The 25,208-nt window shown below is 39.8% G+C and overlaps 1 protein-coding gene across 2 annotated transcripts in view; it reads left to right on the top strand.

Annotated features, from left to right (window-relative positions):
• TNNI3K (TNNI3 interacting kinase) overlaps nucleotides 1–16,576 on the top strand; it is a 307,038-nt gene extending 290,462 nt beyond the window's left edge. Inside the window, 2 exon segments of one of the 2 annotated variants that reach the window (NM_001204802.2) lie at nucleotides 12,709–12,788; nucleotides 16,053–16,576. In NM_001204802.2, the coding sequence (NP_001191731.2) occupies nucleotides 12,709–12,788; nucleotides 16,053–16,129 (157 nt within the window). In that variant the 3' untranslated portion in view covers nucleotides 16,130–16,576. 2 annotated transcript variants of the gene reach the window in all.
• Nucleotides 16,577–25,208: the final 8,632 nt, after the last annotated feature.

The following is a 25,208-nucleotide window of genomic DNA, read 5'->3' on the forward strand; positions in this document are numbered from 1 at the left end:
CCTTCCCTTCATGAATGTTTTAGTCCAAAGCCATCACGCAGGACTCAGTATGGTAGAATTCCCCAGAGGGTGTGGACAGAATGTCAAAGTCCAAGTCAGGTGTGGAGAAGACGTGGTGGATGGGAGCGGGGATGGCCCTGCCTGGCACGGGGTGTCAGAATAAAAGTGAGAGAAGAAAAGCGTTTCCACAGGAGGTTGGGGCTCCCCAGCCAAAGTGGGAGAGCTTAAATATGGTAAAGAAGGTAGTCACATGGGAGAGCAACCTGGCGTAGGAGGTCAGAGTCCAAGCCCAGGAAGAAGGGTCTCTATGAGAAGAGTAGAGAGTACGGTGGCCCCAGTAAGGCCACAGCCCAGGCATGGTAAGCAGGACATCCTACAGAGCAGTGCCACTGTGGTTTCATGCAGACTAGGAAGGACATGGCACAGGAAATTGCCTGGTGAAAGGAAGCTGGAGCATGAGGGTGGTGAAGAAGATATATGTATGGGCAGACAACTCAGTGCAAAGGGCCGGAGCCTGAGCAGGGTGAGGAGGTCATGGCATAAGGTACATAGTTCAGTGCTGAGTGCTGGGTCCCAAGGTAAGTGAGGAAGGACCCACTTGGGGCAGGCAGGTGGGCAATAGGTGGGTGGGTGTCAGAACTCATGAGAGTGGGGAAGGCTTCCAAATAGGTGTGAAATATTGGTGCCTTCGTGGGTAAAGGAGGATATCTGTGTGTGTGCTGGAGTGGAGAAAGGGTACAACACCAGTGGGTGATTTTTCCATTCAGGGACGATGATCAAATAAGTAAATATATTTAGGATAATGGGAACCAGGTTTCTCATTGTCAGAGAATGGTGTTGTAAACATGGAGAGAATGAAAACTAGAATTCACTCTGTCAGTTGGTTTGGAATTGGAGATGTTGGTGGAAACATGCTTTGACAGAGAGAAGTCTAAATGTGTTTACACATCTATGTTTGCTCACACATATGCTCTAGCTGTGCCTGCTAAATGACAGGGCCTGGGAGGAGCAGCACTTCAACAACAGGAACACACCTAGTACCTTGATTTTCATTGCTAAATACTGTTATTTACCAAAAAGAAACAAGGCACTTGAAGAAACGACAGACTTTAAGGCTGAGACAAGGAATGTATGAAACAAGAAAATAAGCCTGAAACATCTTGCACTAGAAAGTAGAGAAATATAAAGGAAGATGGTGACATATCAAAGGGATACATTGAGGGCACCCCAGGTGGCCAACTATGAGTTAATTTGAGTATCAAAATAAATATAAATGACAGTGACATGAATAAAATGGTAACTATAAGTTTATATAGATATAAATAAATGATATAAAATTTGGCTGAGGTACAGAATATTTATATAGTCTCAAAGTACCTCCTCACAAAATACTTATTAATTACAAAGAGAAGAAGAGCAATTTTATAGTATAGACTCCTATCAGACACTACTCAATCAAGTAACCAAAATTAACAACAGAATAATGGCACAAATCAAAATGTGATGGGACACAATGAAAGAAACAACCTCACTTCTGTGATATGTCCCTCGGAAGATGCATACTTTGAATCTAATCATTAGGAAACCTCTGATAAAACCAAATTTAAGGACATTTTGCAAAATTACTGGCTTGTCATCCTCAAAAATGTCATGGTTCTGAAATTCAAGTAGAGACTGAGAGACCATTTCAGACAGAGAGAGAATAAAGAAACGTGACAACTCAATGCTGCATGTGATTCTAAATTAGATTCTTTTGCTATAAAAAGCATTATTAAGATAGTTGGCAAAACTTGAATGGCATCTGGGAGTAGATGGAAGAATCAAATGATTGTATCGTGGTTATGGAGGAGAATGTCTTTATTTCAGAAATATGCTAAAGTATTTGGGAGATGATGGGCATTACATTGGCAACTTACTCTCAAATTGTTCAGAAAAACAAACACTATAATTGTGGCAATTTTATGTTTAAGATAGTTTTTAAATAAAACTCTTTTTTTAAAGAAAGTTCATGTATTCACTTCAACCATTTGATTCCCAAGTCTTTCCACATGCTCCCACCTTGCTGTATCCCTTGTGAACCAGGGCTTGTCCTTCATTTTCACTGCATAGGGAGAGTATCCTCAGAGCATGTCCCTTCTCCTGTGTTGAAGCTTACCTGTACATGTCCATGTTTTTTTTTTTTCTTTCTTTGAGACAGGGTCTCACTCTCTCACCCAGGCTGGAGAACAGTGGCACAGTCACAGCTCACTGCAGCCTCTACCTCCTTGCCTCAAGAGATCTTCCTGCCTTGGCCTTACAAACATGAACCACTGTGCCCAGCCATTACGTGTCTACATTTCTATTGAGGATAGGGTCTATGTCCATCACACTCATGTCTGTATTCCTAATATATAGCAGAAAGCTCCTGGGATTGTGCTTGATAAACAGTCATAGAGAAAGGGAGAGAGAGAAGGATAGAGACATAACTTTGAGAATCACTTCTAGAGCCAACAGAGTTAAGTTGGAAGTTATTTAATAACTGCCTGGCCTAGGTTTGAATTACAACTGGGTAATATTGGAGAAAACATAGACCCTCTGAGCCTTGGTTTCCTCATATATAGAATGGGACAAAAAATTTTGTAAGTTTGGTAAAGCATCTAGCAGAGTCCCTGGCACTTTGCAGGTCTGCAACACATTTGTTTTCCTTTTCTTCTTAGAAATAAGAATAAAAATCATCAAATAAAACTAGAAATTTAGAATTCCACGTTATATTCCTGATTTCACTACAACATTGAGATATGAACTGGGACAGGTTATTTCAATTCTCAGGCCTCAGTTTCCTTCCTGGTCGGATGATAAGTGGGAAAATGAGGAATTGAGGAGTGGACCTTATGACTGTCACTCTGCCAAGAACTCTTAGTTTTAAAGTTTAATTTTTTTTTCTGCATGATAGTACAGAAGGTGAGGGATATGAGAGATTTTACTATAGAGGATTTTCCTCAGTTTTAGCAGTCAAGGCATGCAAAGTCTGCCTCCTAATGGTTTATACAGCTGACTCATTTATACCTGCTTAAATTAATAGGTAAATTGAGAGGTGGTAGTGTTGTTAGGTTACCGATGAGCATATTAATAATTTATGAGCCATCAAGGAATTAATACACACTTTAAGTTTTTACTGCATTTTTCCTTATTCGTAATTCTTTGCCTAATTGCTTTTCCCTTTAAAATTGAGGGGAGCTGAGACCTTGGATATTTGCCTAATGGCTCAAGCAGAACCATGACCTGGTTGCCAAATCTTTTAGATTTTTATATCGCCTGGGGACATTTGCCATTGAAAGAAAACTGATGGGTTTGATATTCCTGAAAGAGATATTTTGCACTGACCTCTGGCCCCATTAAATGCTTTGGCCCTTGCCCATTCACTGTAATGGGAGCAATAAATTTGTTTTAATTTAGGAAATTGTCAAGTAGGAAATATTGACAAATATGAAATAATGCTTTGAAAACACCCGGGATGAAATCATGAATAAATAAACATGTTGAACTTAACTGATAAATTAGCAAATCGTCATGCATAAGAGTCTGACTGGATCATTTCAAAGCTAGGCCAAATAAATTCCTGTCTCTAATAGAAATATCATCTTACTTTTTAGGCTGGAGAAAAGGTGGGCTACATAGAAAGACACTGCAAAGCATTCAAAGGCATTTACCCTGTATGACAGATCTATTTTAAATAGATCTATTTGTTTTCAGCTAAATGCCAAAAGGATGAGCCAGATGACTCTAGTAGCCTTTTCTATGGCAAGACATTTATTATCCTAGTGTAAACACTTCTATTAGACATCTCAGCAGGCTGTTTCTCCACCTTTTCTTTGTATTAGTTCCTTAGATTGAGGCAAAGAACTGAAATTCTGTTTAGATATTACTGTGTATGATTCCTTTGGAGTATAGGAGGTAACTTCTAAATTGGAGATATCCCTCTTGAAGAAGGCAGTAAGTGTGCATATGGCATTGATCCTTGTGCTAATGTTATCACATGGGTAACTTTATTATGACAGATGGCAATAAACCACGAAACGTGTTTGCAAAGTTGGGAGGCCTTGAATGGTATTGCCTTATTAAATCTAAATGGCTAAATCTTCCAGGGTACAGGTAGCCCGAAGGCATTGTTAGCTGTGTAAGAACTAATTGGACCAATTTGAATGGAAGAAAATTTTGCCTGAAGTCTTTAATCACACTAATAACCTAACGGTTCTCTGTTCAACCTAGCCCAGGCTGTGTTTATGAAGATGAATCCATGCATGCAGCTTAGAAAATTTTACACAAGATCAGAGGGTTGAGAGGAATCATAAATCTCTCATTTAGAAAGTTTAGTGCATGTGTATCTCATGCGTTAGCATCATAGCAAGGTAACAGGCAAGCAATTGCTGGATAAAAGAAAGTATCATTTTTTAAAAACCAAGCAAGCAAGAGAAGCTTTTTCTGATTTTGCTATGATTATAAGGGATGTTTCTCTAAGAATTTAGTGTTCTTCTTTATGAACAAAGAATCCAAAACCCTTCAACTCATTATCAGCTCTGTAATTCAGTGAGTTCCCCAAATGATAACTGCACAATAGTTTGACATGTGCTATTTTTAAATGGAGTGTGTTTTAGTAGAAAATGGACTGGAAGTTTGAAAAACTTCTGTTCAAGTTCGGGTTCTGTCTCTTGCTAGCTCTGTGAGTTTCTGCAAGTCATTCAAACTTTCTGAGCCTGACTTTGCATCCCCAAAATGCAGGTGAAATTAATTCCTTCCCAGGCACCTCACTGGGGTTTTGTAAAATGTTACAAGCTAATTGATTGAAAAGTGTATGCAAGCTATAAAGCCTTCTGCAAGTATAAGAAATTATTATCATTATATTATAGAAGAACTTAATGTTCTGGGTCTCTTTATTTTTATTTGATTGTTTTTTAATTGTTTTAATTTCACTCTTACTTTCAAGCCATGTAAAATCATATACATCTGTTATAATTCCAAGTTCCCAAGTTTGCAAAAGCTTTGCACTCAAAAGAATGTGATTTTTAAAAAATGATTTCTTTTGGATGGCATACCCATCTGAAGTCTTCTTTGGAATGTAATTCAGTCAGAAGCAATTGTGGCACTAGCAAATATTCTGAGAATGTATGAAATCCCACAGCCAAAACCATGATTCATTGCTCCAATACCAAAAACATTTGGCAGGCTGTAGTTTGGAAGCCACAACACTGCTTTCAGGGCTCTAAATGGGGCCATTTGGATTATTGTGACACATTTTGCCTGGTCCCACCACGCTAGAAAGATGGCACCAGAATTCCCCAGTCTCTTCAGATATTATTTTTTTTATATTTCTTCTTGGGACTTGCTTAATGATATATCTCTTTGGGTTAAATTACATAGTTTTAGGAGTAGATCCTCTATCCTGTAAGCAACATGAATATTCTACCAATTTATGTAAGAATTCTTGTTAGGCAGCTCTGGATTTTCTAGTGCCAGCCTTACACAACCTGTCATTCAAATCCTTAAGGATGGGTTTATGTGAAAGTGGTTTCTCTAGTTTCCTCTGTTTCATCTCAAATGGCAATGTAGTTCTTTCTTTGAAACGGAACACTAAATGCAATGGTTCCTTCAGGCAAATAGCAGGTTTCAGTTACCATTTCAAATGAAATGTATCTAGACAAAAGCTACTAACACCACCCTGAGTAGCAGTGGTAATGTATAGCCAGATATACTGTGGCATGTATTGAAAATCAGGCATTCAGCCCTGGCCAAATGTCAGACACTTCAGATAAGGAAGATACAGATGTCCTGACTAAACAGGGACAGTGTAATCTCACTCTGCTTTCCCAACGTGCCCAAACTAGCTTCTCAAGTCTATGGGATTCACAAATGCCTTCTAAAGAATCACAGAATGTGACCAGATGCTGTGGCTCATGCCTGTAATCCCAGCGATCTGGGAGGTGGAGGTGGGTGGATCAACAGGAGTTTGACACCAGCCTGACCAATCACTTTTAGGAGAGTGAAACCCCATCTCTACTAAAAATACAAAAATTAGCGAGGCATGGAGGCACTCAACTGTAATCCCAGATACTCTTGTGGTGAGGCACAAGAATTGTTTGAGTCTGGGAGGTGGAGATTGCAGTGAGCTGAGATTATACCACTGCATTTCCAGCCTGGGCTGGACAGAGAGGGACTCTGTCTCAAAACAAAACAACAACAAAATGACAACAACAACAACAAACAAAGAATCACAAAATGTAAGAAATGAGGAATCTGGGACATCACTTGTCAGACCTCCAGGTAGATGCCTTAATCCCTCGACAACACCTGGAGCCAAGAGGTACTCCAATCCTTAGCTTACTGGCTTCTAGGGATGGAACAGGACCCCCTACTAGAACAATTCAACCCCTTTTTGGACAGTTCTAATCTTGGGAAATGCAGTGTTTTGTTTTAATTATTCCCGATGTCTGAGGCTCAACTTAACTCTGTTGGAATGTCATATATATGAAATTTCTTCACTATTCGAAGACTGTGACAGTTGTGGATATTCAGTCAGTCACAATTCACTCTAATCACTTGTCATCTGGCACAGATCTCCCCTTCTTACTTACAAAGCAGTCAGGAGTAATTCTGTCCAACACTCTGCTAGACTCCAGTTGTATGTTCTAGCCTATTAATTCCCCTTTTATATTTATCTTCACCCACCACCAAAAACACAGCAAATCTAGAATAATTTTCTTTTCTTAATATATCCATGGTAGCCCCTAGTAATCAGTATTGTCTAAGAGCCGAGAAAACTTCTGTTTAAGTCATTCCTTTCTGAAGCTTTGCCCATAATGTACATTAACTCACTACTCTAGTTTGTAGGCTCTGTCTTACTCCTGCTTTGTAAAGTTGAGGCTATATTTGCATATATTATCTTCTAGCACTTTTCCCATTCTTCTTAATGCTTCTGTCACTAGTTGTTTTTTTGTTTTGTTTTGTTTTTGCTTTTGCTTTTTTTCCTGAGATGGAGTCTCACTCTGTCACTCAGACTGGAGTGCAGTGGCACGACCTTGGCTTACTGCAACCTCTGCTTCCTGGGGTCAAGCAATTCTCCTGCCTCAGCCTCCCAAGTAGCTGGGATTACAGGCGCCTGCCATGTCGCCTGGTTAATTTTGGTATTTTTAGTAGAGAAGGGCTTTTACCACGTTGGCCAGGCTGGTCTCCAACTCCTGACCTCAGGTGATCCACCGGCCCAGGCCTCCCAAAGTGGTGGGATTACAGGCATGAGCCACGACGCCTGGCCTGTCATTAGTTTTAAATGTCCTTGTTCTTATCTTTGCCCAGGGTGCATTAATTCATTCACAGACAATGTGACTATTTGCAAACAGGCTAATTTGTGCTGAAACCCATGGCCTAAATGGCTTGCACACTTGAAAATATAGTTTACATATTGTGGATTTGAGTGTGAACTGATCTAATTGGCAGATGTTCACTAGGACATCTATACCCCTAAGGTATGAATTAATTCTTAAAAAATATTTTTTAAAAGTTTGGTTCTGTTCTTCATCTTAATAAATTATTCATATCTTCATGCACCTTTACAAAAAAACAGTGACTGATGATAATATTTATATTTATGTATATATCATGGAGCTAATTTGAATTAGCACTACAATAATATATATTACTATAACATGATAGTATGCAAAAACTAACCCAAAGACTCATTCTCTTAATAAACTAAAATTTCATTTCACATTCACAAAATTATTCATATAGTAAGTAGCTCATATATATGGCTGTCTATGATTTGTATCATCTTTTTAGCATAAAGAAGACTACTTAGTTGACAAGCAGTGTTGAAATACTTGCAAAATTGAGTGCTTTCCTTACCTGTCATTAGTTTGCATTTACTTTTGTTGAATTCCTGAGGCAGCTGCATCGCTATAAGTTCCTTATTTTCACTGACCACAACTTCAGAAATAGAGGTTCTGATGTATCCCCTAAACCCTGGGCATCTGTGAAACCCTTGCTGAAGTCTGGATGCACACGGGTTCAAACAGCTAGTTCCATCTATCAGGGTCTGGTTTCTTGTTTTGTTTGACCTGGGCATGGGTAGCTTCCATCTGTCTGTCATCCTAGAACAGCGTCTGGAGCCAGCCTATGTGGTATCTCTTGGGCGAAAAGGTTAAGTCCGCTGACATGGATTGCATTTAGCAACCGAGCAAATGGAGCAGCTTGGATATGAGCTTTTATTCAGAGGAAACCAGATAGTCATTTTGGTGATAAAATATTTATTTCCTATTGTCTTGTGTTGCCAAGACTACTGAGCATTGCACAGTTATTAAAAGGAGGTAGAGTTCTAAAGAAGTCACGTATATTAATAAGGGAAATAGTGTTTTGAAAAATGTCTTGAGTGACATTCTGTTGCCATTTAATGTTGATTGAGAACACATAATGTCACATTAAAGCCAATACTTTGTCTTCTTTTTAAGTATTGCTTTCTTCTAAAAAGCAGCATCTCTACTCCTTAGCTTAAGGAAGTGAGGCCAAAGATGCATTCATTTTTAAGGCAAGTAGAAAGAATTAATCAGCGTGAACTTATGTTAGCTTTCAGAAAAATCTGGTGTCTCTAAATGAACATTTTGTAATAATTTAATTTTATTTAATTTAACATACTTTTCGTTTAAGTATTTGCAAAGTACTGGCTAACCCCTGTGGGGAATCTAAAGATGTCAGACATAATCTCTGATCTCCAGGAGCTATCTGTGTAATGAGGTTCGCTAGCATACAAATACAGATAATTCTACACTAAGGCTGACTCTGATGAGTACTGTGGTAGGATTATCAAGTGCAAGAAGGGTTTGGAAGAGGAAGAGGTTAATTCTGACTGGGGATTTTCAAGAGGGCTTCAAGGAAGATGCCAACTTTGAGTTGTACCTTGAAGAATAATAAAAGTAGGTAACATTCATTGAATGCTGACTAAATTCCAGCAATGTCCATAGTACTTTAAACTATTAACTATTTTAGTCCTCATAATTAACTTTATACATTCAGTCTTGTTATAATTCCCATTTTATAGTTGCATCACTGAGGCATAGAATAGTTAAATAATTTGCCAAGATATTAAGTGATGGTGTCAGGATTCAAATCCAAGGAGACTGGCAAAGAATGTGCATTCTTAACCATAGCACTATACTGCTTCCTGTCAGAGATAAATAGGCATATTCAAGCAGTGAGGTCAGCTGAGTCACCGTCATTAGAGAAAAGAAAATTGAGGAATGTTTAGAAAATTCAGTTTATTTGTTTGCCTTGAACTTGGGCAAAAAATGTGTTGAGAAATTGTAGAATACAATACAGAGAGACATGAGTAGGGATATAGAGGACGTGGTATATCAGGTTGGGGAATTGCAGGAGAGTGCTGGAGTAAGCTTTTTTTTATAATAAGACCCTTTTGGGGGAGTATTGAGTGACTGGTGGGGAAAATGTCATTTAAGGATCTATTAATTCTATTATATGCTCCAAAAACTCTGTAAAGCTTCTCTTATAAACCAGGCACTGTTCTGAGTGTTGAGGATATAGCAGGGAACAAGAGAGACAAGTCCCTACCCTCATTGTGTGGAAAGAATATGGAGGGTGTATAAGTAAACAGAAAAATAAGCAAGATAATTATCTATGAAAGAGGGAAGTAGAGTGATGTGATGTGATGTGATGTGATGTGATGTGATGTGATGTGATGTGATGTGATGTGATGTGATGTGATGTGATGTGATATGGTGATGTTATGTGATGTGATGTGATGTGATGTGATATGTGATGTGATGTGATGTGTGATGTGATGTGACGTGATGTGTGATGTGACTTGATGTGTGATGTGATGTGATATGTGATGTGATGTGTGATGTGATGTGATGTGATGTGATACAACGTGACGTGATGAGATGTGATGTGATGTGTGATGTGATGTGTGATGTGATATGTTGTGATGTGATGTGATGTGTGATGAGATGTGATGTGATATGATGTGTGATGTGTAATGTGATGTGACATGACGTGATGTAACGTGATGTGACGTGACGTGATGTGTGATGTGATGATGTGATGTGATGTGATATGTGATGTGATGTGATGTGTGATATGATGTGATATGTGATGTGATGTGACATGATGTGTGATGTGACATGATGTGTGATGTGATGTGACGTGATGTGTGATGTGATGTGTGATGTGATGTGATGTGTGATGTGATGCATGTTGTGATGTGATGGGTGATGTGATGTGACATGATGTGTGATGTGATGTGATGTGATGTGTGATGTGATGTGATGTGATGTGTGATGTGATGTGATGTGTGATGTGATATGTGATGTGATGCGTGTTGTGATGTGATGTGTGATGCGATGTGATATGTGATGTGATGTGTGATGTGACATGATGTGTGATGTAATGTGATGTGTGATGTGATATGATGTGTGATGTGACACGATGTGATGTGTGATGTGATGTGATGTGTGATGTGTTGTGACATGATTTGTGATGTGATATGATGTGGTATGTGATGTATATGATGTGATGTGATGTGCGATGTGATGTGATGTGTGATGTGATGTGATGCGTGATGTGATGTGATGTGACATGATGCGATGCGATGCGATGTGATGTGTGATGTGATGTGATGTGTGATGTGATGTGATGTGTGATGTGATGTGATGCATGATGTGATGTGATGTGACATGATGCGATGCGATGCGATGTGATGTGTGATGTGATGTGATGTGTGATGTGATGTGATGTGATGTGATCTAATGTGTGATGTGATGTGTGATGTGTGATGTGATGTGTGCTGTGATGTGATGTGTGATGTGTGATGTGATGTGATATGCTGTGTGATGTGTAACGTGATGTGACGTGATGTGACGTGACGTGATGTGACGTGACGTGATGTGACGTGACGTGATGTGTGATGTGATGTGTGACGCGATGCGATGTGATGTGTGATGTGATGTGATGTGTTGCGATGCGATGTGATGTGTGATGTGATGTTATGTGTGATGTGATGTTATGTGATGTGTGATGTGATGTGATAGAGAGTGGCCGTGGTCAGAGGAGTAGTCACTTAGAGTGGTGGTCAGGATCTATGACTGACTCCTCTGCCATTCAGGACTGAACTGAGGCCTGAATGGCAAAGGAGTCAGTCATAGATGAAGGCGGGGCAAGTGTTCAGCAAAAGGGATTGCATTCATTAAGAGGCGCATTCCAGGTAGAGTTAACAAAGGCAGAAGTTCTGAATTGGGAAAGAGCTTGGAGGGTTGAAGAGACAGAAATAATGCCAAAAAGTGTTTAGGGGAGAGGTGTATGGGTTGATGTTTGAGAAGTAGGCAGGACCAGGACCTTGTAGGTAGAGCATTTGTGTTTTATTCCAAATGAACTGTGAAGCATTGAAGGGTTTTAAGTAGGTGAATGATGTAATCTGTTTTATATTTTGAAAAGATCACCCTGGATAATATATGAAGACTGAACTAAATAGAGACAGAAGTGAAAGCAGGAAGATCAATTAGCTGGCAAACTGCAAAAGTCCAAAGAAGAAAAAGATTAATCTAGGCCTTGAGGCTGGAGAGAGATGGATAGATTAGGATTATATTTCGGAGGCAGAGCTAAAAGGACTTGAGTTGAGTGAGAAATGTGAGAGAAAGAAGCTGTTACCAAGGATAACTCCAATAATTTTGGCTCAAGGTAACTGAATGATGTCATACTGGTAACTGAAATGGAAATAATTGGCTTGGGGGCTGGGAGAATTAAGAGTTCTCTTATGGTCATGGTGAAGGTCTGGCGAGAACAAGGGTAGTTGCTTTGAGAATGACAAAGGATGAATGGATGCAAGAGAGATTTTAGATATGTAATTAACTGATAGATGTAGTTAGATGTTAGGATGAGGGTTCTGATAAATTCAGGTTCTGAGTCAAGTGAACTGGAAGGAAGTGACCTCATTAAACAAATTGGCTAAAGAGGAGGAGGAACTTGAGAAAGGAGGATCAATAAAGAGTAGGAATCAGGAAGAAATTCATATTTGATAGTAGATAGATAAATACATTGGCTTTGGAATCTAAAAGGCTTGGATTCGATTGTGGATGAGCTATTACCAAACCTGCGTGACAAGTTACTTACTTGTTCCAGTGCCAGTTCTGTTATCTATAAAATATGGAAATAATATTACATTATATGTAAAGTGATATATATATATATGTATGTTTGCACAGACACACACACACACAAAATCATGCAATGAATATTATCACTATATCTTATCATTATCATAAAAACAACACTATAATAATACTTCTTGGGATGTGTTTTATTTATATTGTTACTAAGATAATGTTCTTATTTTAGTTCTTTTTAGTAAAGATAACAAACACAAACTGGAAATTATTTGTGTTCTTTTCCTATTTTACAGATAAATAAACTGAGGCTCAGTAAGGATGGCATACCCAAGGTTATACTACTAGAAAGTGTAACTATGCATAAAAGCCAGGACTCACACTTAGATATGACTTAAATCAAATAATTCTCAACTGTTCTCCATCTAGTCACTTGTAAGATAAAAGCTGTTTTGTATCATTTTGCCATTTCTCTTGGATCTATGTTGAGTGGAAAAATTATGTGTTTATAAAAATGTTATTATCAGATCACAACACTGTGAAACTAAGTGTTTTATTAATTTTCTAGTACTGGACAATGTTCCTCTCAAGGTCTGTCTTTGGAGGAGATGAAAAGAAGTCTTCAATATTCACCCATTGACAAATATGGTAAGTAGACAGATTTTTTAGGTTTGTTAAGAAAACTAACCCTGGGAAGGTGATGTCTACTTGACAAAAAAAGACAAAACATTGCATATTGTATCATCCGTCATTGTGGATGATACAATATGCAAGTATAGAATTTGATTTTATATGTCTTTCATAACTCCTTTACCTTTAAGGTTAATAATGTGTGTGTGAGCATGTGTGAGTGTGTATGAGCATATAAGTATATGCGTAATTATGTGTGAGTGCCTGTATGTGTTTGTGTACATAGAAAAAAGTGCACGTCTTTTTTAAAAAAAACTCTGCTTCCTCTCATGATATACCAAATACTTTGTCAACATCTTATTAAGTCCATTGTTTCTAAGCCCCACATTGAGTGTGTGTAGGTAGGGAGAAGAAAAACAAGAGATGAGTTTTCACAATTACATAATGTATTGGGAGAGCTCTTCCTCTTTAGCCAAGCACTCAAGGGTAAAATGCAAATCCAACCATTCCTTCAAACAGCTGGAGAGGTGGTGAGGGGATAGTTGATGGGATCCATTTTACACAGCACTGCTTCAGAAAGGATTAATAAAGCTCTTTAAAATAATTAACAACGTTTTTTTCAGGCCTCTGGAAGCCAGAGGATGGACAATTGCCTTTATCATCAGCTGCCACATCAATGTGTTAGGGCTGGGATGTCCTTTTATCAACCTTTAAGCCTGAGAGGCACTATGTTTATTTAATTGGAAGTTTAGCACAATGGGCCCATTTATTCATTGCAACTTCCTTTGACTATATGGAGGACTGAAATAGTGTCTGCCAGTTAAAGAGATCAGATTTATTATAAGAGCTGGGTTTGGGGAAGAAGAAATTGGATGATGTGAGCCTGGGTCTCTGACATAGATGGTGATAGACCCGGGAGACCGTTGGCTTTGGGATCCTCAGCAATTCACCTCATCTTCAGAGAATCATTAGCTAAGGCATTAGAAACCTTTTAAGAAACAAACAAAAGAAAATATCTTTTGAATAGATGCAGACAAACTACTGGGGCACATTTAAAAAGGGGAAACTTTGTGCTTCTGACTCCCAATATGTCTCTAGAATGCAGATGAACCCATTTTATCATCAGCTTTACAACATAATTGGCCAGTTCAGAAACAGATCCTTTTGAGAGGAAAATGCGCTCCAAGTGTCACATCATCACATTTTTAATAGATATAATATTGTTTCTTCAAACCTTTACTGATATAAATTCACAACCACAAAATATAGGGCAACCTTTGAAATGTATGCTTTGACCAGAAGTCTTTCCTTTTGTGGTGAAGTTTTAAGATGGAGCATTTCTTTACATTGTTTCTTAAAGAAGGATTTCTTCCAAGATGGAGAAGTAAGACAAATGTGGTGCAATAATGCAAAGTTTGGGTTTTCCTATGCATATCTGCCCCAGGGATGGCAGGAAAATTGAGGATGTTTGGATGGATTGAGAGTGCCTATAAACAAAGAAGATACATTTGAAATCTCCCATCTCTCCCATTAGGAGCATCACATCATACAAGAAAGTATCCTTTAACTGCCCTTTATTCTATTTCATAAACTGATTGCGGTATAACAGCAACTTTATGAGCTTCTTCTCCCCCTGCTTTGCCACCAAAGAGCAGAGCTAGAAAATGGAGATAAAATGAATTGCATAGCTGTTTTATCTTTACTTGAGACCTTTTCCCTTAAAGTGGCAAAACATGCAGACTTGGTTCAGTCTTCTCCTAAAGCCTATGGTCAAATTTCAGTTGAGTTCCTCTTAAACTGAGTGGCTCCACAATCCAACACATCTATTCTTACATTCTGACACTCATGGCATCAATAATAAATGCTGGCCTCCATGCCTTACTGATTTTACTGCTCATCCCTGAGGGAGAGCCCACCCACCCTTGTGGGACATATGTCCACAATCAGATTTCCACTGGAGTCCTGTGGGGCAAGAGGCACTAGAACATCACAGGCCAGTACAGTTGCATGTGGTATGTCAGAAGACTGATTAGGGTCATAAGGATTGCAAGTTTATGAAAGCATCTATCTTTGCCTGAAATAAAGTCTTGTTTTTAGCCAGCCTACAGGAAATATGTTGCTGAAGGGGGTAGATTTTGTATTAGTCTACCCAGAGTTAAGATTCCCTCTTATGTATCCTACTGCCCCTCATCTCATCCTCACCCATCGCAACCTTCCTCACATCTGACTGGAGCCAGTCCTAAAAGAGGTGAGTGGGAGAGGCCAGTTGACAGGAGTATCGCTATCAGTGGCTTTTCCTCTCAAGAGAGTTTATGTGCTACCTAAGATATTTTGACAGAGACCTTTCTTATGAAAATAAATATGCCAATCCAAATGCATATTGCTAGATGCCTTAATGGAAATGTAGATGACTGGGTTGGTTATAAAAACTCAGCTATCAAAAGGGAGCAAAAGCAGCAATAGCTATTGACAAATGTCTCACTTTCACAGGAGTGATGAATGGCTTTCTTGCTTCAGAGTGCAAAGAAAACTGCCTCCTTCACATAGCCCTGTGGTTCTCTCGACAGTGGCCTGATCCTAAGCCACTAGGTTCATTCTCTGGACACATCCAGGGCTACTGCTTCAAAGGGCATCAAATGCCACTGGTATTTAGGCATAAGAATTGATGTACGCTTAAAATTGGGGCTACCAGGGAGAAGAAAACAAACAAAGCCACCTGCTTTGAGAAAGGAAGGCTCTTTCCTTTTTCTTTACTGCTGTCTCCACCTTCCTTTTTTTAGCCATCATTTGCTTAGCATTCCCTGGGTTTCAGACACTACTAATTGTCTTAGGTGCATTGCCAACCTTATAAATAACTGCTAATATTTCTCCCATTTACAGATGAAGACACTGAGGCTTAGAAAGTTTAAATTGACAAAAGTCACAGAGCCAGCAAGTAGTGTAATCTGTGCTGAAACCCAGATTCGCCTGATGTGAAAGCCTGTGCTTTCAGCCATCATGACCTGCCATCTACATGAGGTGTACCCTTCTTTACTCCTAACCCAAAATCCCACCTGGCCAGCTTAGGTCCAATTTAGACATTCATTATTCGTATTTGCCTGGCCTCTGCTCTCTGTTTTCATGTTAAATGTTGCTTTTGCTTTGCAACACTCACCAATAACCATTGTCCAAATTCTCTATTCACAGGATCTGGAAGACCTGCCTGGTTCAGGCTGGTTATAAAAAATTGGGGGATGTACAGAAAGACTAACAAGTAACAGCTGAACTTCTTTTCTGACGCAGGCTATGTATCGGATCCCATGAGCCCTATGCATTTTCATTCTTGCCGAAACAGTGGCAGCTATGAGGACAGCAGCTGACAGCATTCAGCGTATACCTAAGGAGAGTTTTCCCCAAAATGACAGTAACAATTCCAACCTTGGCAAGCTGGCTTCCAACTATAATATTTCACTCTCAAAGGTCTCCTTAAATTGGGCTTATTTATATTGGTCCTATTTAATTCCATAGTACAAGCAGGCTTTGGATTTGTGCCTAAATAATAATATGCAAAAGAAATAAGACAGAATGTATATGAATAAATGTTTTTAATTCTGTAAATTTAAAAAGTGTATATTGTTACTTAGAGATGGAGCCTAAGTCTGTGGTGGACAGAGAATAATTATGTTTTCCTAGGCTGAGTTATGTAGACACGTGTCTGACAGCCATGGGTTTGATTTCTTAGAACTTTGTTCATTTTCTTTCCTCATCATGTTACTTTTAGTGTTCACCTCTGTGATTAAAGATTCTTTGGTGAAATGGAAAATTGATTTAGAAGTGTGTTTTATTTCAATGAGATTTCCACTGAGTATATTTTTTTTCCAGTCATATTGGTAAAAACAGTAACTTTTAGGTCAAGAAGCTTGCAAAAGTATAGCACTTATTTAGTTCCCTTTCCATGTCATACCAAGTGCTCCGTGCTCTACTTGGTAACCTGTTGCTGTCCAAACAACAGGTCACAGATGCTCTGGGTCAGTTATGAAACTAGCCCATGAAGGCAAACCTGCCATTTTTTAATGTTAGAGTTTTGCACGATGTGGTGGGAGAATACCTAACGTGCCTACTGCCTTCAAGAAATGAGAAATCTGCCCTCCATTCTGGTTCCTAGTTGGAAGTCAGGAATGATTCTGTGAGACAAAATGGTTTTGCTATTGAAAGACAAATGAGAAGAAACAGCCAGGAAACTATAAAAATTCAAGGATAAACATGTATTTTGATTTTGGCAAGAGAAGTAAGGTTAGCAAAGGAATTTTGGATATTCTCTAAATCAAGGTTTCTCAAACTTGTCACTGTTGACGTTTGTTGACAGGGTGCGGGGGCTGCCCTAGGCATTGTAGGATGTTTAGCAGCTTTCTGGTATCCACCCCCCCAAATGCCAATAACACCCCCCTAGATAGTGAATTTTATGTGTCTACTTGACTGGACCATGGGATGCCCAGGTATGTGGTTAAACATTCTTTCTGGGTATGTCTGTAACGGTGTTTCCTTAAGAGATTACTATTTGAACCAGTACACTGAGAAAGGCAGATAGCCCTCTCCAGTGCAAGTAGCATCATCTAATCCACTGAAGGCCTGAATAGAGCAAGAAGGTGGAGGCAGGGAGGATTTGCTCTCTGCTTGACTGCTTGTGCTGGAGCATCCATCTTCTCCTGCCCTTGGCGCTCCTGGTTCTCAGGACTTCAGACACCTCAGGTTGGAATGTACACTATTGGCTCTCCAGCTCTCAGGCCTTTGAACTCTACAACTGGCTATTCTAGATCTCCTGCTTGTAGACAGCAGAGCAGGGGCCTTCCCAGCCTCCATAATTTCATATATATATATATATATATATACACACACATATATATCTGATTGGTTCTGTTTCCCTGGAGAATGGTAATACACACACTCCCAAGTTATACAATCAAAAATGTCTTGAGACATTCCTAATATGCCACGGGGGACAAAGTTGCTCCAGGTTGAGATCCACTTCTCTAAATTCAAAGAAGATAACCACGAACCTAAAGAGCAAACAATACACCGTGGAATATTATGCAGCCATCAAAAACGATGACTTCGTGTCCTTTGTAGGGACATGGATGAATCTGGAGAACATCATTCTCAGCAAACTGACACAAGAACAGAAAATGAAATACCACATATTCTCATTCATAGGTGGGTGATGAACAATGAGAACACATGGACACAGGGAGAGGAGCACTACACACTGGTGTCTATTGGGGGGAATAGGGGAGGGGCAGCGGAGGAGGGGAGCTGGGGAGGGATAGCATGGGGAGAAATGTCAGATGTGGGTAAAGGGGAAGAAGACAGCAAATCACACTGCCACGTGTGTACCTATGCAACTATCTTGCACGTTCTGCACATGTACCCCAAAACCTAAAATGCAAAAAAAAAAGAATTTAGAGCCTGACTCTGGCTGGCTGCATTTAGACATACCTGCTTTCTCCTGAAGTAATGTGGATTCCTATGTAAATGGAATTGGATAATTGGATAGCAGAAGTGCTGATTGCTCCTTAGATATCTGTGGCAAGTTCCTGTCTCCTCCACTTCTCCCTGGCCAGCTAGAAATTATGTTTTTAGAGGACAATTTCTATCAAAAGAACAGCAACCCCACCTCTAAATCCCTTTGAGCCTCTTATGACTTATGGTTGTAAAGTCACAAATCCTGGCATGCTCTGATTAGCTTGTGGATAGACCAGTGTAGGTTCAGAGACAGAAATTAAAAGCAACATGGTACTTCCAACTAGATTTATCCTCTTTTAACCTCCAGCCTTTTCATTTCCCTATCCAATTATTCTGGAGTCACAGATACTCTATCCCACCAAGCAGGTTCCCAAAGGACTTTATAATAAGCAGGACTGAAGAACCTGAAGTGACGGCTCAGGCATAACCCTTCCGGCAAAGACTGAGAAGGAGAAAAAGGAGCTGATTAAAAAACACCTGTCTCCATAGCTTTCCCTCTATTCCTTTGCCCTAGCTACTCTAGTAAGTGAAACAGCACTTAGTCCAGACTACTTTGGGGCTTAATCCTTTTATGAGTTGAGTTGAAAGAAATACCTTAGAGAGTTGTTTTAAAAAGATAGTTTTAACTAAAAGAGTCACAGTATACGTAATGCCAAATGTGTGTATAGTCAGGGCAGTATACAGTGCTGGGGTAAATTTGGTGTCCTCCCAGGTCATATCCAGAGCGAGGATTGTTTGCTTCTGAAATGCCCTTCTTCTGGAAAGAGATTTTCTAGAACAGATTCCTCAATATCTCTTTTTTTCTCTCTAATTAGCCACCTCCTCTCTTCACACTGCATTTCCTGATGTTGCTGCTTCCCTCTGGCCCTTGTCTTGTCAAGTAGCTGCAAATAATGAGACTAATGTGTCTTGATTCCTGAGAAGGAGAACCTTTTTGCACATGTCAACCTGTAGCTCACAGACCCTTTACATTACTGCACCCTTAATGGCGCCCAGGGATCATCTTAGAGCTTGTTTCAAGACCATGGGTTTTACGAGGTTTTTTTTTTCTTCCGTGCTGAAAAATGTCTCACTAATTGCTTTTTTTTTCCTCCCAATAAAAATGAACTTCTAAAATCATGTTTTTGCATGCTTAGCACATTAAATTTCTCTCTATGTGCATGCAGCACTGATCTCACTCCGAAGATGTTCAATTAACTGTAATTGTAAGCCAAATTATAGCAGCACCAGGAGAGAGTTATTCCAACAGAGTGATTATTTGGGTTAAATTATTCCAAAGCTGACATTTTCCTAGGAAAGAGAAAAATATGGGTGCTCGTGGTAGGAGAAAAGGCTAATGCTAGGCAATCCATCTAAAATGAAGTGTCTGATTTCTCTGTTTCTTTCTCTGTCTCTCTCTCTTTTTTATTTTTCCTTTTGCTTCCATTTTTCCTTTCCTATTTTATTACTTTGTTCTCTCTTTCATAAACAATAAACAGTGGCTTTGGAGTCACTCAGAACTGTCATAGTAGTTGTGTGACCTTGGGCAAGTCACTCAACCTCTCTGAGCTGCAGTTTATTATCTTTAGGGTGATGAGAATGAAATTTATCATTTTGGCCAGGCGTGGTGTCAATCCCAGCACTTTGGGAGGCCAAGGCAGGTAGATTACTTGAGCCCAAGAGTTCGAGACCAGTCGGAGCAACATGGTAAAACCCTGTCTCTACTAAAATTACAATAGCAACGACAAAAATTAGCTGGATGTGGTGCTGCACACCTGTGGTACCAGCTACTCAAAAGGCTGAGGTGGGAGAATCCACGTGAGCCTGGGAGGTCAAGGCAGTGATCGTATCACGGCCCTCCAGCCTGATGACAGAGTGAGACCCTGTCTCAAAAACAAACAATTTATCTTGCAGATTTGCTGTAAGGATTTCAAATGATATAAAGTATATACTATAGTTCCTGAAACACCATAGCAACGTTCTTTGCCTTTCTTTCTTTCTTTTTTTTGAGATGGAGTCTCACTCTGTCACCCAGGCTGCTCACCCACGAGATCTCAGCTCACTGCAACCTCTGCCTCCCAGACTCTCTTCCAACCTCAACCTCCCAAGTAGCTGGGACTACAGGCATGGGCTACCACACCCAGCTAATTTTTGTATTTTGTGTAGAGACAGGATTTTTCCATGTTGCCCAGGCTGGTCTTGAATTCCTGGGCTCAAGCGATCTGGCTGCCTTGGCCTCCCAAAGTTCTGGGACCCTGGGCCTGCGCCACCAGACCGCCAGCATATGTTGTTGTTTGTGTTACTGCTACACGACCATGCATCCAAAGAACTATATTATAAAAGGAGAGCATGAAGATGGTGAAGATTGTTTTCTCCATTGTAAAAATAACTATCAATGTCCCTAAAAACCTCATCTTTGCAAATAGCAAGTTGCAGAGCCTACACCTTTGAGTTAGTTTGAGCCAAGATCCAGCAGACCTTAGATAGCAATGCCTTGTTTATCCTAAAATTAAATCAGATGACAAATCAAATCCTTTCAGCCAAATACGAAACACAGGAAGAGCTCCCCAAGCAAGGGGGATGCTAAGTGAAAATGGAAAGAGAACACAGTTATTGAGCACTATTATGTGACAAAAAAAAAATAGTTTAAAATATTTAAAATACAGTATTTGGCCTAATTTTGTGCACAACCCTGGGAAGAGGGGATTTTTAAAAAAATTATTATTCAAGTGGGGAATTCATGCTCAGAGAAGCCAAGTAATGAATCCAATCTTGTAAGGAATAGAGGCAGGTTTCAAACAACTTTTGTCTTGCACTTGTGTCCATGATTTGTTTATTACCCAACACAGCCTTCACTGTGATGGAGGAAAGGATAGAAAAACGTTACATATTCGCAATCCAGAATTGCAGTGGAAGTGAACAAATCCGCAGCTCTATAGTCCTGAGGAAAATTTGGAAACTGTCACAGGAGAAGTTTCAGGGGCCAGAAAAACAAACCTTTTCCTGATTGCAACAGCTTATTATTGCAAAGTAAAACAAAAAAAAATTATCATCATCTTCGTTTTTCCTGTTGTAATTATAGAAAAGAAGAAGCTGGAATAATCTCAAGGCAAAAAACAAAAAAACAAAAACAAAAAAAAATGCATTGCTATTTTCTAGGCAGAAAGAACCAAAAATGATTGACAGAAACAGGACTCTCACCATGATAATCAAGAACAAAAAAGTTATAAGGGCAAAGCACAGCAATTAGGGAAGCCAAGGAGTTTCACATTTTCCTTTCCTCATTAGCACACTGGGTAGGGAAAGTGAGGAGAGAGGGTGTAGCCATTACCAGTAGGATTTGAATACCTTATTTCTTCCTAGTTTTGTTTTGCTTGCAGTTACTCAAGCATGCAGACTGAAGAGCTCCCCCTGATCAATTTACTTCCATATTTCAAGAGCCACAAGGGCAACAATGAACCATTTGACATATGCAATTCCTTCACTGGGTATCAGCTCAAGACTCAGCTGCAGCAATAACAGACTGTGGTCCAAGACTATCTGCTCAATTAGCGCCATATGCAAAACATGATGGAGAAGCAAAGTTCCTCTCTCTCCTTGGACATTCTACCTTTTATGAGGCTAACTAGAAATAAAAAGAGCAGGGGTTGCACATTTCTCCTCAGGCCAGAGATCCAAGGCCTCACAGCAGCTGACCCAGTGGCAGGGTGCTAATTAAATTAGGCTTCTTGAATTAAAACACTGCCACGGGGGCCAGGCCCTGCTGATGAGGACATGTCTCTAAGCACTCGCAGCCTAGCTTTATGTTTAATTAGTGAGATAAAAGAATATTATCTCAAGTATCTGTCTTTAAAGCAATGGACTCATATGCGGAAGAAAGGTATACTCACCATCTTGAAAGAAAGTTTTTAAGCACAAATTTCACTGACCTCAATCTCTTCTTTCATCTCAACTAATCAGGGAAGGGTAAGATTGAAGCAGGACCATGAAATGCAATAAAAATAATTTGAAAGTTGATCTGCCCTTCAGTTTTTACTTATAATAATCCATGGTTTGCTTAACACCACTTCAAAAATTAGTCTAAGGTGAAGAATATCAGACTCTTCTTTAAGAGTATTTTTTTTCTTTCCTGCAACTCAAATTCATCTGAGGAATAAGAATTAATGTCAATATTGAGGGTACCTTGAGGTGATCAGAATAAAAGTGAGTGAACACCGGATGATACATGTTAATCCTATACAGTTATGGAAATATAAAAGGTGGAATAGCATAGAGCATTTCTTAAACTTCAGCCTGCAGCAGAATTCATAGAGGGCTCATTATAACACAGGTTGCTGGGCCCACCACCAGCACTGTGGAACCAGAAGCCCTGAAAGGGGGCCCAAGAAATCGCATTTCTAACAAGTTACGAGAAGAGGCTGATGCTGCTTGTCCTGGAACCATACTTGCAAAGCATGGGCATAGTTGTCAAGGGCATGAGCTTTACAGTTAGGCTTGAGTGAATGCCTGGCTCCCACCATCTGGGTGACCTGTGCAGCCATGGGCAAGTTACTTCATCTCCCTCTCATCCTCAGATTCCTCATCTGTAAATTGGAGATAATGATTCTTACCTCAGAGAGAGGATTAAGTGAAATAATGCATGAAAATCACTTATCACAGGGCCAGGCACATGATAAATGTTCCATAACAATTGGCCATGCTTGATATAACATGACTGAGAGAGGAATCAACCAAGCACCGAGGGTTAATTATTTCCTGGATGCTAAGAGAACATTATGGCTTGAGAAAATGTGAGTGTTTGTAAGATAAGCCCTAAAGTAGGATGCTGCAATTGAGGCTATACAACAAAAAGAATAGGAAAATAACACAAAAGCACAATCTTATCTGGATACAATTATAACTAGATTCATAATATAGTTAAACAATTGCTAATATCTTTACGAAATATGTAGTAGACATCTTTTTTTTTTTTTTTTTTTGAGACGGAGTTTCGCTCCTGTTACCCAGGCTGGAGTGCAATGGCGCGATCTCGGCTCACCGCAATCTCCGCCTCCTGGGTTCAGGCAATTCTCTTGCCTCAGTCCCCTGAGTAGCTGGGATTACAGGCACGCGCCACCATGCCCAGCTAATTTTTGTTATTTGTAGTAGAGACGGGGTTTCACCATGTTGACCAGGATGGTCTCGGTCTCTTGACCTCGTGATCCACCCGCCTCAGCCTCCCTGTAGTAGACATCTTTTAGGTCCCACCTCAGACCTTGGCAACACCCTATACCCTTGGCCATTAAGCTACCCACCATCACCATAACCAACTTCAGGTGGATAAAAACCTCACCATCCTTCACTTAAGGGCAAGGCAGGTCCTTATTGCTTCTTGCTCTGTTCCCTGGACCTCTCCTGTTGCCTTGAGGAGAAATGTTCCAGGTCTTCCCCTGCCTTGCAGAGACCAAAGCCAGGAAATAAATTTTTCTCCCTTCTCCACGGCACCCTATTGTCCTGAGGCACAGTCATTCTTAGAGCCTCAGAAGACAATTCCTTGAAACTGATGTTGCCCTGGGTCCCAAACTGCATCTAGCTCAATAACACTGTAAGATTTGCTTTCCATCCTCTCCCTTTTCACCCTGACTTTCCTCCTTTCAATTCTACTTTTATGGGATTGCAAGCCTTTAAAAAGTAGCAGTTTCTGAACTTTTGCCTCAGGCTCTGCTTTCAGGTGGGACCTAACTAGAATAGATGGTATACAAATAAATTTTGACCAGCAGCTCTTCCTTAGTACAGAGTGGTTTGTGGAGTGGAGGAATATGTGAATTAATGCTTAAATGAGAGTAAGAATGAATCAATAAATGAATGAATGGGTTTAGTTGAATGTTGGGATGAGATGATATTTTTAGTCTTCTTTCTTTCAGCCCCTCAGGCGTCTCCTGTTTTCCCTGTTTTCGCTGTTCCACAGTCTCTTACATGTGGTATGTTGTACTCAGCACTGCTGTGCTTCATCAACCCCTTTGCAGTCCCGCTATCATCAGCAAAATTAGGGGGTGTTACTAGGAATTTGCTGCCTTTGCTCTATATATTTCCATAAAGTCATTTCTCTCTCTCTCTTTATTGTCACTCTTATTCTATTAATATTCTTACTTTCCCACTTTATTAGAATCCAAATCCTACCTTTCCTACTTTATTAGAATATTAATTTTTAAACTTAATTTTTTTTGTGTGACAGAGTTTTGATCTTGCTGCCCAGGCTGGAGTGCAATGGTGCAATCTCGGCTCACCACAACCTCTGACCATCACAACCTCCGCCCATCACAACCTCCACCTCCTGGGTTCAAGTAATTCTCCTGTGTTAGCCTCCTCCTCAGTAGATGGGATTACAGGCATGTGCCACAGGCCTAGCTAATTCTGTATTTGTAGTAGAATGGGGTTTCTGCATGTTGGTCAGCCTGGTCTCGAACTCCTGACATCAGGTGATCTGCCTGCCTGGGCCTCCAAAGTGCTGGAATTGTAGGTGTGAACCACCGTACCTGGCCTAAATTTCACATTATTAGTAGTATTCTTTTTTATCTCTATTTGCTTGTTCAGTGTCTTCGCAAGGTGGCAAGGAGGACATTTTACCTGTGTTTCGAAATGTTCTGTTATTTGCATGAAAATAATTGGATTCTTGGTGTGGTCTGGAGGATACTAACCCCCTAAACAAACTGTCTTCAGGATGCTTCTCGTTTCTTCCTTTTAAGCATCCCTCACCACTTTAGGAGACTAATGAATGCAGTGATCTTTCCTTACTTGTGCTTTTAACTCTTCAATACTTATTAAACCTGGGCTTAATGCATTTTTTCCCTCTAATCTGGAAAGAATCAGGAAGCAAAAACTCGAGATTTTCTCTAGGAGAGCTGCACCTAATCCACCACATTATAGTTCCTCCTTAGTTACAGTAATTGCCTGCCCATCCTTCAAACCATAGTTCTGCCC

The sequence above is a fragment of the Callithrix jacchus genome, chromosome 7, assembly GCF_049354715.1.
Source record: "Callithrix jacchus isolate 240 chromosome 7, calJac240_pri, whole genome shotgun sequence".
Classification (NCBI taxonomy): domain Eukaryota; kingdom Metazoa; phylum Chordata; class Mammalia; order Primates; family Cebidae; genus Callithrix; species Callithrix jacchus.